The 18,774-nt window shown below is 37.1% G+C and overlaps 1 protein-coding gene across 1 annotated transcript; it reads left to right on the forward strand.

Annotated features, from left to right (window-relative positions):
- Window positions 1–1,290: 1,290 nt before the first annotated feature.
- LOC145068056 (uncharacterized) lies at window positions 1,291–3,560 on the forward strand. The gene is made up of 2 exons (XM_079015048.1): window positions 1,291–2,145; window positions 2,274–3,560. The coding sequence occupies exons 1-2, from the start codon at window positions 1,305–1,307 to the stop codon at window positions 3,485–3,487; spliced, it is 2,055 nt and encodes a 684-aa protein (XP_078871174.1). The 5' UTR covers window positions 1,291–1,304; the 3' UTR covers window positions 3,488–3,560.
- Window positions 3,561–18,774: the final 15,214 nt, after the last annotated feature.

Below are 18,774 nucleotides of genomic sequence, written 5' to 3' on the forward strand. Positions count from 1 at the left end.
AAACATTTGCGAATGAGATTATTATAATCTAATCTTTTTAGTTGACAAAAACATGCAAACACTTGTTAATGTGTGTGCGTCGTAATACATATATCTAAAATATATTGGATTTCCTAATTAAGCGTCGTGCGCCTTTCGATCGGGTTTCTAATATCTCAAATTTGACCATAATCAAACCAAAATAACGCTCGGTGAAAAGAAAATCCTGAAGCAAACACCCGCCCAAAACATTCTTTATACCATAGAAACATTGGTTAATTACATAACGATTCTATGAAGCAAACCCCCCAAGCATGGAGAATCACATCACCAAAGATGATACCAATCCACCAGAACCTAGATGCACCCACATTGACCTACCATTTGGAAAATTATACATAAGACCCAAGGGTAAAATTGACCACCAACCAAAAATGTACAATCAAGCACCCCACTGTATAACACCAAAACCTCATCAACAATTGTCATGATGACTCTAGCTAATAGCTATATCTATAGCACGTCTGTTTATAGGGCCTTAAAAAATAAATAATACCACAACTTTCTGAATATTTGTATGTTATGCAAATCATTTGTAATTTGATTTATTCAACCCACTGCATATTTTGTTTACAGATATGAGGAAAATAGTCATCTCCAGCGGTTGACTTTGGTTTGTTTTAAACTCAATTAAGCCATATGAATCAACTCTAACCACCTCTATACCAAATAATAAAACAAGACTAATGTCTAATGTACAACTTAAAGTTGGGACTTAAATTATCCCTTACTTATTAGAGAGGAGAGGTGGTACTAAAGATAAAGAAAAAAGAAAAGAATTGTGCTATACTTTTGTTTTGTGTGATTATTCCTTACGTACATATTAAACTAAAAAAAAACATGAAACCAAATCTTGAATAATCAGGACTTTGAGAAAATAATGTCCACATTACAGTATCATATGTATTTTTTATTAACCGATGTTTAAAGCATTCATAAAATTACTTCATAAATTATGTCTCTTGTTGATATAAAGTAATTAATGACCAGCAATTTCATATTACAATGGACAAATAGGGAACTTTGTTGGACAATTAAAATATTCTGAGAAACCAAAGTTAAAAAGGTTCACTGATTTCCTCTCTGAATTAGGAAAAGTGATGACAAATTAAAAATCCAAAAGATAAACAAACGTACATAAAATAAAAAGGAATCTTGCTAAGTTTCGTGAATTTGGCACACATATATGCTCTTTCTTTGCTATAAATTGACAAGATAGGGTGTATAAAACATGATTATTGTAAAGAGAGAAGTATATAACTATAATGGAGTCAGAACTTGAAGTACCTGAACATAAGCATCCACTAAAACTCATTAATTTGCAGCTACAATATGAAGAAGAGGAAGAAGATGAGGATGGTTATCCCATTATGAAAGATGGCTTTCATGGCGTCACATGTAGAAGGTGTGAGGAAGAAATCCATGTGTACCATAGGTACTACTACACATGTTGTTCATCATCATGTGATGATAAGAAGGTCTTCTCACTTCACAAATTTTGTGCTGAGCTCTCCATAAGGTTAGACCACGCATCACACCCACAACATACTTTTTACCTGTATCCATATTCAAATTCATTTTCATATTTATATAGATATGCATATTATGATTTGATATGCAAACTTTGTAAGAGAGAGCACGAACCTGGAGCACGGTTTTACCGATGTAATAAATGTTATTTCTGCATTGATCTCAAGTGTGCGTTAGAAGTAGGAAAAAATGTCATCCATCATCCTTGTCACCCTCACCTTCTAATGTCCGCTATCCTTAAGCCAATTTCATGCGAATGTAGTGCTTGTGGGAAGGAACATAAAGGCATCTTCTATCAATGTACCATTTGTACTAACTTCGCCATACACAGTGAATGTGCTTTCCTACCAGAAAGTTTGTTAATCCAAGAGAGAACACATGATGCTTTTTATCATCCTCATCCACTCACCATTGCATATTCATTCCCACAGATAGATCAAAAAGCTAAACATGATCCTAGATGCAGAGTGTGTAGACATGACTTTGTAGGTAAGGAGGATCATTGGATTTACAAATGCGATAAATGTCTTTACTATGTCCATCTGTATTGTGCAATTAGTTTGCCGCCTCTTGCTGGTAATTAAATCATTTTTACTTTTACAATCCCTTTGCTAGTTTGCTTTCCTTAATTAATTACATTTAATAATTAAATTGTTTTGAATTAATGATATATATGCCTGCTAATTCCCAATTTATGATATCAGGCTTTGGCAACACCATTAAAAATTATGAAGATGTTGACCATCCTGGTCTTCTCCATCTCCCGTTCCCGGATGAAACATACAGCCTACCAAAACACTACTTGTTTTTCCAACAATCAAGTACTACTGATCCTCCTCATCATCATCACCACCTAATACACGATAGTCATCAACACCCTCTGATTCTAGTTGATGGTGAGACACAAATTGATACTGAATGTCAAACCTCCTTAAAGGTTAATCTTTCATCATCAATGTGTCACGACCCGATGAAAAAGACCCAACTGTTATGCAATGGATGTCTCAGACCAATCATGTCCACCATGCCTTTTTACATTTGTGCTAATGATGATGAGATTCAGATTCAGGGGGTTTGCAATAACTTTGCTCTCCATGAGTGGTGCACTCAACTGCCCCCAAAAGTACAAAACCACCCTGGTCACCCACAACATACCCTCAATCTCATCTGCTCAAACATCCCTGGTTGCCTTTTCGGTTTGTTCAGGTGTAACTTTTGTGATCTACCTTGCAACGGATTTGCGTATGGTTGTTTCAAATGCGAATATTTTGTTGATGTTACTTGTGGGCTTATACCTAGAGAAATTACACACAAAGCTCACCCGAATCACCTTCTTTCAATAGTTCAAGTAAAAGATGGGTATACTTCTTGTCTTATGTGTCTCAAATATACTCAAGGTCACCATTCATTCCATTGCAACACATGCAATATCTATATACATCCGGATTGTGCTTTGTTACTAGCCGAGACAATCAGGCACAAGTATGACAAGAACCATCCCATGAAGCTAAGTTACCTCCCGATTGAGAACCACAAGAGTGAATACTTTTGTGAAATTTGTGAGGAGGATTTGAACCCCCATGCATCTTTCTATCATTGTAAAGATTGTGCATTGTCTGTACATACTAATTGTGCTCCGTTAATTCTTCAATGCGAGACAGAGACTTATAACAGGTCTATGAGAAGTACTCATCTTTTCGTGAATATAAAGTTTGGAGGCATTTATAAGACTAATAGTCACCCACACCCTTTCTCATTTGCTCAAGGTATTGTGTTGGATGGCTACTGTTGTATATGTCATGAGCGATTACAATATAAAATGATCTTTAAATGCCTCGAGTGTAAATTTGCATATGATCACATATGCTGTGAGCGTTTTCTTTTTGGCAATAGTTTAGCTCATCCTAATCTGCTGTGAGCGTTTTTGTTTTTGCAATCGTTTTGCTCTACTCATCCCTTGTAAATCAAATATCTATTTATTAATAACTTAATCACACTAGTTTACCAATCATTTTCTTTATTGTTTATTATCTTGAAATACAAATCGAATACATTTGCAAATTGGATAATATTTTTTGTGTAATCTAAAATGTATAGGATTTCGAATAATTAAGAGTAGTGCGTCTACTTTTGCGTGTAGTCTTTTAAACTTGAGAAAATTACACGAATGGTCCCTATGGTTTAAGGTAATTTGTGCATTTGGTCCCTAACTTATTTTTTTAACTCGGAAGGTCCCTATTATTTGTTTTTGCTACACTCCTGGTCTCTGTCTTACCTAAAAAAAACTATTTTTCCCTTGATTTTTTAATTTATTTAGATAAACTCATCCCCAACCCCACCCTCACCTTATTTTACCTACCTCATCATTTTTTTTCTCATTTAAATAATAGTCTTTTTAGATAAGACATGGACCAAACGCGTAACAAAAACAAACAGTAGGGACTTTCTGAGTTAAAAAATAAGTTAGGGACCAAACGTGCAAATTACCCCAAACCATAGGGACCATTCATGTAATTTACTCTTTAAACTTTGAATATTTAGAGGGGTGTTAGATAATTTTGGGACCACTTCATAAATGTATATATATTGCTATCATTTAAATTCAAGGTTATTATGGTAAGAATATAAGATTATTGATGGGATGGTTTTATTAGATATTTACTTACTATTATGAGTTGAGTTCTCGGTTTGACTTAAGATCATCTATATCCTTTCCAATTCTCATATTAGGTTATATTTCCATCTACATATACATTTGATGAGAAGAATATTCATAATAGAGAAAATACACACAAAAATTCGTGAGTCTCTATGTTGTTGTTGTTGTTGTTGTTGTTATTATTATTATTATTATTATTATTATTATTATTATTATTATTATTATTATTATAACCATATTTTGTAGATAAAGTTGAAGGGTTTATCTATTTTAACCAAAAGTTTTGAACTAAGTTTTAATAAGGTTAATGAAATTTCTTGTTGATGAAAGGTGTATCTTTGTGTTTCATATAACCTTATTATATATGGACAAAGTTGGATTTGTGTTTAAATCTCGTTTAATGGTGTATGAATTTGCTCTATTAAATTGGCTAGCTATTTTAATCTTCAAGTTGTATGGTTAATTTTGGCATGTACTATTTAATTGTTGCAAATTTAATATTTTGAGTAAATATCGAAATTATGGTTGGAGTAAGTATTTAAAACTATTGGCAAAAGATTGTGCAAATACTCGCAGTAATGCTAGCATAATATTTACATACGCTTTAAGTTTAATAATTTTGTGAATTTATCTTTTGGATTATGTATTTGTTTAAATTTTAATCCAAAAAAAGCATAATCAATTTAAATATTAATTGGAGAGGATTGATCCTTATTTTGAAATTTTAAGAGCCTATAACTTCTGGATTGATGCTTGTATTGAAAATTTAACGTTGTATAACTTTTGGGATTTTATACGTTCCATCGATATATTTGCAACAAAAATCTTCATATTTTGATACTATTATCAGCCGACGGAGTGCAACGTTACCGGGTCATCTGTCGGTTTTAGGCTGTGTTTGGCGCGCCACAGCTAGCTGATAAGCTAACTTATTTTTCGAGCTTTTTTATGTTGTCGTGTTTGGTAAGCCAAAAAGTAGCTTATAAGCTAGCTTTTTGAAAAGCTACCTAGACTAGCTTTTTTAAAATTTTCTAAATACACCCCTTAATTAATTATAGAAACACATATTCTTACATGTCCTTTTATGTAATTTTATATATTTCAGCTAGCTTTTCAGCTAGTTTTACCAAACGTTATTTTTTATCAGCTAGCTTTTCAGCTATCAGCTAGCTTTTTATTTAACAGCTAGCTTTTCAGCCATCAGCTAGCTTTTCAGCTAGTCCGCCAAACATAGCCTTAAGAGCCTTCGACAACCATTCTTGCTATAATGTAGTTATAGATTGATTTATAGATATCATCATGTTGGTTAGTGATCAATGTAATATTGTTACCAAAACGACATTTTTTATTTTAATCAATTTAGTTGTAAATATTCAAAGTTTTATACCAACATTGTTTATGTGAACTATGTTTGACTCAAAGGTAAACGTTGTTTGACAAATATTTCAGGCTTCCAATAAATTATATTTATGACATGTTTATTTATGTTCCTAGTAAATTAACTAACACAATATATCACTGAAGTGATCACATTTGTGAAAATTAATTTACAAAGAAGTTAAATATTTTGGTTTGTGTCTTTATTAATGCGAATATTAATCGAGCCAAAGGTAGGTTGATATTTGATCGGATAAACACATATATGATAGTAATCATGTAGAAAAAAAAAATTTAGGTTACATGAAAATTAATAAGTCAATCAAAATAGAGACTTTTTAATTGACATGAATCATTGTCATTTGTCAATGTAGTGCTTGAAGGAAAGAACATAAAATATAATGTACCATTTGTGATGGGTTCAGCATACATACTGATCACGCTTTCCTACTAGAAAAAAATTTCATCTAACATGTAACAAATGGTGTTTTTTTATCATTACCCATCTCCTCACCATTTCATATTCCTTCTCCTTGTTGATCTTGCAGATTATGTAGTGAATGATTTTCAAGTACGAAGGATCTTTGGAATTACAAATGCGATAAATGTCTCTACTACGCTTATATGGGTTGTGTAAGAATGTCTCCTTATGCTGGTAAATCAATTTTACATTTACAATTTATTTGTTTTCCTTCATATATATATATATATATATATATATATATATATATATATATATATATATATATATATAGTAATTAAATTATTATTATTTTGATATATAGTAGTTATTTCCCTATTTGTTAGGACTTGTCAAAACCGTCAAATATTACAAAGATGTTGACTATCCACGTCTTCTTCATCTCCTATACCTTGATGAAACTAATAAGCCTACCAAAACACCTATTTTTCCAAGAAAGTTATGATCATCATAAGGTAGATTACCTAAAACACGACAGTCATCAACACCCTTTGATTCTTGGAACACTCAAAAATCACAAAATTTAAAATTTTCAAAACCAACCATTCATCATCATTGTTTACAAAAATAGTCATTGTTTCAAAAGTCTCATTTCAATTCAGAGTTTTTCCCAAGATCCAGTGACATAAACAGGAAGTTGTGTACGGTCACGCCTTTTTTTCCATGATTCTCTGAAGTACCTGCAATGATAAACTAAAAACTGTAAACCAAAACTTAGTGAGTTCCCCCAAAGTACCAGCACACACACACACATATATAACAACATATACCGAGTCTACAACTAGGAATATTAGATTAATGCCGAGCCCTTAGCTAGTATGAGTCTGGCATCCCATTCGGGCCCTGAACTCATATCTGGAATGTTCACAGGTTTGTTGGCTACAACATAAAATAGTACAACCTCAACCCAACCTAATATGCCGACATATATAACAGATAAACATAAGCACATAACCAAGAAATACAGATAATCATGCAGATGTACTAATCAGCCTAAAACTAGCATAATATTATCCTAACTAAGATAAATAATCTAGTGAGTCGACATTGGTGCCTTCGACCCACGATACATTGAGAAGAAACTCACCTCATAGTCTGACAATAGCTGAAGAATACATTGCTCCGAATACCAGCTCTACAGGTCACCTATTCAAAAGATAGAGACTAAGGCTTAACTATAGCTCAAAATACCTAAAACACTCTTAAGTCAAACTTGGTTAACTCTAGTCAAAGTCAAAGTCAACGGTTAACGGTCAACAGGTCAACTCAGTCCACTCAGCTGAGTACGCGGGACGTACTCAACTCCTACGTTGGGCGTACTCTGGCTTTTATCGGAGTCGGGTGTTTGACCCCGTATGCGCGACGTACGCTAGGTTACGCACGACGTACGTAGGTGATCTCTTTTTCCTCAATAAGAGCTTAATGATTAAGCTCTCACGTCCAATTTCATATCCAAGGTCAAAATACACTTTATGACTTTCCATGCCTAATAAGTGCTTAATACACAAAATCCCAACTTCTTAACACCTTAAGACCTTTTAGAGCATGCATGGGGAAAAACTAAGCATCAAGACCATATTTTTATGACTCAAGACCCTTCATTAGGTCTGAAAAGACGTCTTATTTGATTAAGAGCATGCCATGCTCAAGTATCATCATAGTTAGGACCAAAACTGCCTAAATGAAGAAATGGCTAGATCTACAAGATAAGATGATCAAGCAAGGAGCTTTTTACCTCGTGGAGGTTGCTAGAAAGGAGAGAATCCTTTATCTAAGTTGCTTCCAAGCTCTAAGGTCTTCCCACCACCTTCATCTTCTTCAAGAATATCACTAAAACACAATGATGAGCTCAAGATGCACTCTTCTCACTTAGGGTTAGCTAGAGGGACGTTTTCTCAGGTGGAGGCTAATGAGGGAATGAGAAATGAGGTAATAATGATGCTTATAAATGGACCAACCACTAAAAATTAAGGTTTGAGGATCCTTCACATACGCCCTACATACGCGGTGTACGCTAAGTGTACTAAGGTCCGCCCAAGTATGCTTATCATACTAAGGCTTCGGCCACGGCCAAAAATCACCAAATTGCCACTATGGTCCATTCTTGCAATCTTTCTTAAGCACAAGGGTCAAAATGCAATATTCCTTCATACATAGGTTTAAAATTGAAAATACCTCATCATAGGGATGTTACAATTCTAGTTGATCATACACTTAAGCAATGGTAATCCTCCTATTCGTTATTAAAGTGTCATGACCCAATGAAAAAGACCCAACTGCTATGCAATGGATGTTTGAAACATCCCAAAATATGGTCCCAAAAATTTCATTTCTAATAATAGATAAATTAGTACTTCCAATATCATCCAAACATTTCAAATAAAAACCAATGTATCAATTGTCATACAATTAAATTAAAACATATTGTGTGGAATCCCAATGGTGTGTGCAATGCAGTCAACCCGAGCTCTTCCCTTTGCAACCGGAAGTACCTGAAACATAAACTGAAAATAGTAAGCACAAAGCTTAGTGAGTTCCCCAAACTACCACACACCATACATAATAAATCTAAAAATGGGCCCTCGCCCGACCTCGGGCCTCACCCGACATTGAGCCCCGCTCGGTATATAGATCAGTTATTCTTAGGCCTCGCCTGTCATTGGGCCTCGACCGCTATACACATACAATCAATATCATATAATCATGTCTTCACATATAGAAATCAATAACAGTAACATATGTTCCGGTCCTTAGGCCTCGCCTGGCATCGAGCCTCGCCAAGTACACAAAGCAGCACATAACACATGCGAGGATCACACAGACTCCTAACATCCTAGTATATCAACAAGGGTCGACATTGTTGCCTTAGACCCGCTAAAACAAGTGAGGAAACTCACATCGAATGCTGAATAGGTCCCGACTCCGAATATCAGCTCTACTCAACCCTTAAACAGAAACAATTCCTTAGATACAACTCAAATTGCCCCAAAACTCCTTATAGGTCAAACTTGGTCAAAGACTAAAGTCAATGTCAACGTCAGAGTTGACCAAACTCATCGAGTTGTCCTTCAACTTGTCGTGTTTCCCCTTTAATCTGCAAAGTTTGGAAAATTCGATCCAACTTGTCGAGTCTATCAATAAACTCGCCGAGTTTGCTAGAAACCCAACATCTTAATTCATTAAGCTGACATTATTGAAACTAAGAACTTTACAACTCAGATCTCAACTAAAATGGCATCTAGAAGGGTAAAGTTTCCAACTTTACCCCTAAGAACCACCAAAATGGGTTCAAAACCCAAACCTTAGGCTTAAAGGGGTAAGGGCTTAATCAATAAGTACTTAATCACTAAAGGCATAGCCCCAAACTGCAGATTTAGACCTAAAAGCTGAATGGCCACATAAAGTTTCCAGCTTTACACTCATGTATGACTAGGAGAGGCTCAAATGATCAAAAGAGGCCATAAGAAGGACTTAATGAATGCATGAAGCCCTTAAGACCATAAAGTTGGCACCTTTATGCCAAAAGAGCTCATGAAGATTCAGATCTGAAAGAATAAACACTTGGGACGACCTACACCCCCATCATCCACCCGAACATGGCTAAAAGCATACAATCTAACCGAAGAAGAGATCTAAGAAACTAATAAGCAAGTTAAGAACTTGATACCTCAAAAACTTGACAAATGAGCTAGTGATTTTGGATCTAAGACTCCTTCTTCAAGCTAAGCAACTCCTAATTCCTTAGCTCCTTGAACATGCACCAAAAATGAACACTTAAGGCTCTCCCCAAGCTCATAGACTCAAAAGTGGAAGGAAATGCTCGATTTTAGGGATTCTAGACAGAGGAGGCTGGTAAGAAGGCCAACCAAGGGACTTAAGGCCTTTAAATAGGGTGCAACACCCTAAAAACTAGGGTTTCCTTCCCAACGGCCAACTCGCCGAGTTGAGGCACCTCAACTCACCGAGTTGACTCATTAAACTTTGCAGCCAAAAACCATTCGACACGCCGAGTCCTCCAATAAAAATATAAATAATTGGAGTAAATTACACGAATGGTCCCTATGGTTTGGCATAATTTGCGCGTTTGGTTCCTAACTTATTTTTTTTAACTCGGAAGGTCCCTACTGTTTGTTTTTGTTACGCGTTTGGTCCCTACCATTTGATTTTGTTACACGCTTGGTCCATGTCTTACCTAAAACAACTATTATTTAAATAGGAAAAAATGATGTGGTAGGTAAGGTAAAGTGAGAGGGTGGGGTTGGGGGTGTGTTTACTTAAATAAATTAAAAAATCAAGGGCAAAATAGTCTTTTTATGTGTGACAGGGACCAAGTGCGTAACAAAAACAAACAATAGGGACCTTCCGAGTTAAAAAATAAATTAGGGACCAAATGCACAAATTACCCTAAACCATAGGGACCATCCGTGTAATTTACTCAAATAATTGGAAAATAAATTCATACCGGAAACTGGACGTTATAATCCTCCCCCACTTGAATCAGACTTCGTCCTCGAATTCCGCTGCCTCGAATAACCTTGGGTAATGCTCCCTCATCTCTTCTTTGGGCTCCTACGTCCACTCCAACCCCTTGCGGTGCAGCCACTGCACCTTCACTAGCTCCATAACCTTGTTCCTCAAGGTTTTCGTCCTCCGATCTAATATTGCCACTGGTTTCTCAACATAATTTAGGCGATCATCCACATGAATATCCTCCAAGGGTACAACTGCAGAATCATCCACCAAACACTTTCGCAGCTAAGAGACATGAAATGTGCTATGAATCTGGTTGAGCTCGGCTAGAAGATCTAGACGATATGCAAACCGGACCACCCGAGCCAAAACCCTGAAAGGAACGATATACGTGGGGCCTAGCTTGCCCCGCTTTCTGAACCCGGTGACACCTTTCCAAGGTGACACCTTCAAAATAACCATATCTCCCACCTAGAATTCCAAGTCTGACCGGCGCTTGTCGGCATAGCTCTTCGGCCGACTATGAGCTGTCTGGAGCCTACTCGGAACTTGCTGAATCATCTCAGTAGTCTTGAGTACCACCTCGGTACTCCCCATGACTCGCTGACCGAACTAGCCCCAACAAATCAAGGTCCTGCATTTCCTCCTGTAGAGCATCTCAAAAGGAGGTCGATCAATGCTAGCGTGATAACTGTTGTTATACGAAAATTCCGCTAATGGAAGATACATATCCCAACTCCCACCAAAGTCCAATACGCACGCATGCAACATATCTTCAAGAGTCTGAATCGTCTGCTCACTCTGCCCATCGGCCAACGGATGAAAGGTTGTACTGAAATGGAGACGAGTGTCCACCTCGTCATGAAACCGCTTCCAAAATCTGGAAGTAAAACGAACATACCGGTCTGAAACCACCGATACCGGCACTCCGTGACATGCCACCATCTCACGAACATAAATCTCGTCTAGCTTCTCTGTAGAAATACTCTCCTAGATCAGGATGAAGTGTGTGCTCTTGGTCAATCGATCCACAATGACCCAAATAGAATCCGCTCCGCACGCAGTCCTGGGAAGCTTCATAATAAAATCCATCGTGATGTCTTGCCATTTCCATACGGGAATCTCTAATGGCTGCATCTTACCGTGAGGTCGCTGATGCTCGGCCTTGACTCACCTGCAAGTAAATCACTGCTCCATAAACCATGATATATCTCGCTTCATGCAGGTCCACCAATAACCAAGACAAAGATCTCTATGCATCTTCGTCACTCCGGGATGAATGGAGAATCTTGAATTGTGAGCCTCCTCCATCAGAACTTGGCGCACACTTTCCCAATAAGTAACCCAACCCCTCGGATGCAGCGTCGACAATCCTCAGCTATCATAATCTAAAGAAGCCACCGGACCAACAATCTGCTCGCTCTTACGGTGCTCTTCCTTCATCGCCTCAACCTGTGCCTCATGAATCCGTTCCAACAACAGAGTTACCACGGTCATCCTTAAGCATAGATCTTTGATCGTAGCCGCGACCGCCTTGCGGCTGAGAGCATCAGCCACCACATTGTCCTTCCTCGGGTGATAAAGGATCTTGCAATCATAATCGTACACCACATGATATCTAGAATGGAGGAATATATGATCCCTTATCTAATGGACGCGTCATTGATTTGTTCAGAGTTCGACAGTTGCTTTAAGAGCTACGATTGCTAGTCGGGTTATGAAGTTGTACTTGCAATAATAGTTTTAGACTTATCCAAATGGGAGACTATTGGATTAGATGTCTAACCCCATAACTATTATTGGTATGTACTCGACTCGAGTGTAGCATGGTCCATTTGGGTTGCATATCATCAAAAGACAATTTGTTAGGATGGACTTTTGAGAGAAGGTAATTTATGGTTTATTAATATATTATAAGTTATAATATATTAATATGAAATCATATGTTTTAATTAATATTGATCAAGAATTAATTTGGAATTAATTTAGTGATCAAAAGAGACTAATTAAATATATGGGGACTAATTATGACAATTAGTTATCTTTATATGTGTTGGGATTATGATCCATGTTGGACCAAGTTTATGTATGGATACATAAAGAGTTGGGCCAGATGAACCACGGATCATAAAACCCATAGGTATGGGTAATACCCATGACCCTTGGAATCCACACGTAGAAATACATGCTCTTAGCCTCAAAAACGTCACTTGCGTCATTATTTGAGTTCATGGGTGTTTTTGGGTGCATGGAATTCTCTCTCAAGTTCTACATTTGTCCATGTTGTGCTGTGACTTTATTTAAGTGAAAGACCCTCACTTTTGTATTTATGAAAGACCCAAACTCTCATACTTGACAACATAGTTACTCCAAAACATGCTACTTGCATATTCATAAAAACAATATTTTACAATGATAAAGAGGTTAAAAACTACTGGATACAAACCGAGTATTTTAAAGTGTTATATATTACATAACCTCCCAGGATTCTATAGTTTTATACATACGGGAGTGCAAAATAGAATAGTTTCAAACTATTCATAATCTTTTATCAATACAATAATTTCAAACTATTCAAAAATCTTCTATCAGTATATAATTATATTGGATGCTTATCTCCTACAATTTGTTAAACATTGAGACGGTAAGTGGTGACGCTTAGTGAGTTCAATAATAGATACAATATAATGTTATGCCATATATAAACTTCAATATGGCAAAAGAAAAGAGGAACAAAGAGCAACAAGGACATATGTGAATCATGTGTCAAACTTTTCATATCAATCATTGATTTGATTCAAAGATAAGTAATCAATGAGACATAACAATTTTCATATTTGATATACATCAATAAAGCTTTGGCCCAAATGGCACATATTACATACTACTTCGGATTAACATTTTGGTAGATTTCGGGCTTATAGCCCTGTCTAACCTTCTGCCAATATCATAGAATAGAAATCATTCTCTTACGGAGACATGTTCTACATGGTCAGAGGCTACATACCAGTACCAATGTGAATCTAAGTCCTTTCACTGATCACATGGTCAAAGGTATTTCTTTGCTATTAAAAATAGCGAATAAAAATAATACGGGAAAAATAACCCGGAATAATAACACTGAAAAGCACATAGCACATATAACACATAACATACAATTGTTCCTATATATTAAACTCACCGTGAAATAACCGGGGGCTAAAATATTAATTTGGGCAGCACTTCGGCTCTAAATATAACTTTCTTCATTGAAAACCAGGAGTTTTCTTGATAACCGGACTCTGCGAAGGTAGAGCTTCAAAACCGAAAAGATAAATTTTTCGGGCTTCTCGGGCACTTCAGGGCGTGTTTCGGGTGTTAAAAATAAAACGGGGGCTTCGGGGGAAGTGGAAGTTGAAGAAATATATGTTTAGGGGTAAAAAGTGGCAATTTTCTAACATTTACCTGGGAGGTCTCGCACCCCTTATATATAGGTGCGAGGTCTGGATCTGAAGCGAGAGGGAGAGGGCAGGTGGCTGCGAGGCTCGGTACACGCAACAGCTTAGGCGAGGCTCGGATGTGAGGGTCGGAACAGCTGGCTCGCAGATTACAGCTTCGGATTGGACCCAACTTTGGTCCAATGGGTAGGCTCCACGAAAGTCCGAGGGTCATCCGAGGAGTGTGTGTGGTGTATCTCATGCGAAGGTGTCCAAGGCTTAGTGGACCGCGGACTTGGTCCAATTAGAAGACGACACAGAAAACCTCGGTCCTATCAAAAGGCGACATGTGGAGGCTGCATGCAAGGGATGACGTGGCTGGCACTATTCATGCGAAATTTCTCAAAAATTATGCCTAATCTTGTAAAATCCATAACTTTCTCATACAGGCTCCATTTTTGACGTTCTTTATATGCGCGCGTAGGTAAAGTTATGATCTACAACTTTTCTTTAGACTTTATTGGCTAATTTTGACTTTATTTTTAATATTATTATTTTTAACAGACCGGAACAAAAAAATCCGTTAAAAATTCATAACTTCTTCATCCGACATCCGTTTTCGTCAAACTTTTTACCGTTGTACTACTAATGACGAGACCTTCAATTCTTGTTTAGTTTGGGTCGGCAAAAAATCACTTGATCTAAAATTCGGGTTTTTAGCTGTCTATTGTTAAGCTGAAACTTAGAAAAATCATAACTTCCTCATATGAAGTCAGATTTTGATGTTCTTTTTATCTAACTTCCCGGTTTAACAAATACTACGAATTTCATTTAGATTAGTAAGGCTAAAAAGTATTTTATCAAAAACTCACTTTTTACGTCATTCGGCACCGTGTCGGTTTTGTCGCGGATCTTCGATTGGTCATAACTTCTTCGTTATAACTCGGATTTCGATGAGGTTTTCGCCTAAATGTTTCTAACGAGATTATATATAACTTTCGATGATAAAATTTTACTTTTTCCAAATTTTATATTTTCGTTAAATTTCACTATTTGACATTTGATTGGAATCTCATTAGACTTCCAATACTTTATGAATGATTCTAAGCATAGTTTTACTTCAATTCTAGTAAAACCTATCTATTAGAACCCAACATTCAAATTCACATAATATTTCATAATATTATTTACTTAAAACACGATTTCAAAACGTGTATGTTACAAATACCTCCTCTTTTTGAGGATTTCTTCCCCGAAATTACATCGATTAAAATAAATGAGGATATTTTGCTCTTATCTCATTCTTATTTTCCCAAGTATAATTTGGGCCTCGATGGTGTTTCCACTTGACAGGCACCAACTCTACTTCTTTATTACGTAGATTAGTTGTTCTTTCATTCACGATCTCTTCAGGCTCTTCTATATATCTTAATTTATTATCCAATTTCACCTCGGATAATGGAACTGTCTCATCATTGATGCTCAAGCATTTGCGCAGATAGCTCACATGAAACACATCATGAATACCTGCCAAATCTTCCGGCAATTCCAAGTGGTATGCTTGTTTACTAACTCTCTGGATGATTTTGAAAGGACCAACAAATCTAGGGATTAGTTTTCCTTTCTTCCCAAATCGCATAATGCCTTTCCATGGGGATACCCTCAAGATTACGAAATCACCCACCTGGAATTCTATGGGTCGTCTCATCTTTTCCGTATAGGACTTCTGGCGATCCTGGGCCGCTTTCATTCTTTCTCGTACAATATAAATCTTGTCGGTGGTGTCTTGAATCATTTCAGGGCCTCCAAGGATCTTCTGTCCTATGTCTCGACAACATAGTGGCGTACGACATTTGCGACCATTTAATGCTTCATATGGTGGCATTTTGATTGAAGCGTGGTAACTGTTATTATACGAGAATTCGACAAGAGATAAGTATTTATCCCAGTTACTACCGAACTCCAAGACACATGCACGAAGCATATCTTCTACTGTTTGGATTGTTCTCTCCGTCTGACCATCTGTCTGGGGATGATAAGTTGTGCTGAGAGCAACTCGAGATCCTAATGCACGTAGCATACTCGCCCAAAAGTGAGAAGTGAAGCGAGTATCACGATCGGAAATGATCTTTAGTGGCACACCATGTCTTGAAACAATTTCATCTAAGTATACTTGTGCGTATTTCTCCATTGGAGTTATTTCACGCATGGCAAGAAAATGAGCGCTTTTAATCAAGCGGTCGACGATTACCCAAATGCTATCATTCTGTCTAGTAGTCTTTGGCAATTTGGTAATAAAATCCATGGACAGTTCTTCCCATTTCCATACAGGAACACTAAGACTTTCTAGGGTTCCATAAGGCTTTTGGTGCTTTGCTTTGACTTGTAAGCATACTAAGCATTCATGTACATATCTTCCAATGTCTCTCTTTAATCCATGCCACCAATAATCAGCTCTTACATCATAGTACATTTTACTTGTACCAGGATGTATTGACAGTTTAGATTTATGGGCTTCATCTAAAATCTTCTGACTTAATCCGCCAATCTTTGGAATCCATAGTCGATTCTTGAATACTTTTAATCCTCGTGGATCATCAAGTAAAGCATCATTATAATGTATCATCCCTTCTTTCTTCACATTTTTTTGGCTTTAGGGCCTCTTCTTGCCATTTCTCTAATTCATCTAAAATAGTGAATTTTACTGTAGTATGAGTAATAGCATAACACATACTATTACGATAAACCTTTCTGCTAAGTGCATCGGCAACTACGTTGGATTTTCCAGGATGATATAGGATTTCACAATCATAATCTTTGATCAGCTCCATGGCTCGTTATTGTCTCATATTCAAAGTTTGTTGACTGAATATGTACTTGAGACTTTTGTGGTCGGTAAATAATTGGCATTTTGTACCAAAAAGATCATGCCTCCAAAGGTTTAGGGCAAATACCACTGCAACGAGTTCGAGATCATGAGTGGGATAATTCTTTTCATAATCTTTCAGTTGTCTTGAGGCATAGGCTATCACTTTGCCACGTTGCATCAACACACAACCTAGTCCCAATCTTGAAGCATCGCTATATACGGAGAAATCATCATCACCTTCTGTGAGTGATAAGATTGGAGCATGAGTCAAAAGATCTTTTAGAGTTGAGAAAGCTTTTTCTTGGATTCATCCCATTCGAACTTCACTTCCTTCCATGTAAGACTCGTGAGAGGTACGGCTATACGAGAAAAGTCTTTAATGAATCTCCGGTAGTATCCCGCGAGACCCAAGAAACTGTGAATTTTGGAAGCATTACGGGGCACTTCCCAATTTTGAATAGCTTCAATTTTAATAGGATCTACGGATACACCGTCACTAGAAATAACATGGCCGAGAAATTGAACTTGGCGAAGCCAAAATTCACATTTCAAGAATTTAGCATATAGTTTCTCCTTTCGAAGAAGTTTTAATACCGCACGAATGTGAATGGCATGATCAGCTTCATACTTGGAATAGATTAGAATATCGTCAATGAATACGTTGACTACTTTATCGAGCATTGGGCGGCATATCCGATTCATCATATCCATGAATACAGCAGGAGCATTTGTTAAACCAAACGGAATAACAAGGAATTCATAATGCCCATAACGAGTACGAAAAGCAGTCTTTGGTACATCCTGCTTGTGAACTTTCAACTGATGATAACTAGATCTTAGATCAATCTTTGAGAAATAGCTAACACCCTGAAGTTGATCGAACAAATCATCGATGTGAGGTAGTGGGTACTTGTTCTTGATAGTCACCTTATTCAGCTCACGATAATCAATGCACATCCACATCGATCCATCTTTCTTCTTGACAAACAGTACCGGAGCACCCTAGGGGGAGGTACTCGGTCGAATGAAACCCTTGTCAAGTAGTTCCTGTAGTTGGATCATCATTTCTTTCATCTCAGCTGGCGCAAGACGATAAGGAGTCTTTGCAATCGGAGCAGCACCAGGTACAAGGTCAATTCGGAATTCTACTTGCCTATCCGGAGGAAGGCCATGTAAGTCATCGGGGAAAACATCAGCATATTCGTTAACAACGAGAACATCATTTACAATTTTCTTCTCCTCTTTTGAGACATCAACTGTGTAGGCCAGATAGATAGAACACCCTTTCGATATGAATTTACGAGCTTTAAGGAAAGAGATTATTTTTAAGAGTATTTGTTCATCGTAGACATAGATAGGATTCTCCCCTTCAATAGGAATGCGTACTATCTTTTCATAGCACAAGAATTTTGTGTGGTTCTTTGATAACCAATCCATACCAAGAATAATATCAAAGTTGGGCAAGGAGATAGGGATCAGGTTAGCAAGAAAAGTATAGCCTTCAATTTCTATAACACAATCCCTATAGACTTTATCAGCAAGTAATGATATACTTCTCGCAGTATTTACGTGAAATGGTTGCACGAGTACAAAGCAAGCAATTTGAAAGGAATGCGCAAATTCATAAGACACAAAAGAATCTGAGGCACCAAAATCAAATAAGATGTGAGCAAGTCTATAGTTGACAAGAAATGTACCCGTCACAACATTCGGGTCCTCGCGTGCCTCCTCTAAGGTAATCTGGAATGCACGACCCTTAGCTTTTGGCACCTCCTCCTTTTTAGTTGGAGTACCCTTTGATTGTTGAACAGGGACTTGACTTCTCGCCGGTTGTTGAACAGAAGCTTGACTTCTCGTCATCTGACTAGTAAGAGTTGGGCAAAAACGCTTCTTGTGGCCAGTACTACCACATGCATTGCAAGTAACATCCTTT

This window comes from Lactuca serriola, chromosome 8 (assembly GCF_051521515.1).
Source record: "Lactuca serriola cultivar US96UC23 chromosome 8, Lser_US96UC23_V15, whole genome shotgun sequence".
In the NCBI taxonomy this organism is placed as follows: Eukaryota; Viridiplantae; Streptophyta; class Magnoliopsida; order Asterales; family Asteraceae; genus Lactuca; species Lactuca serriola.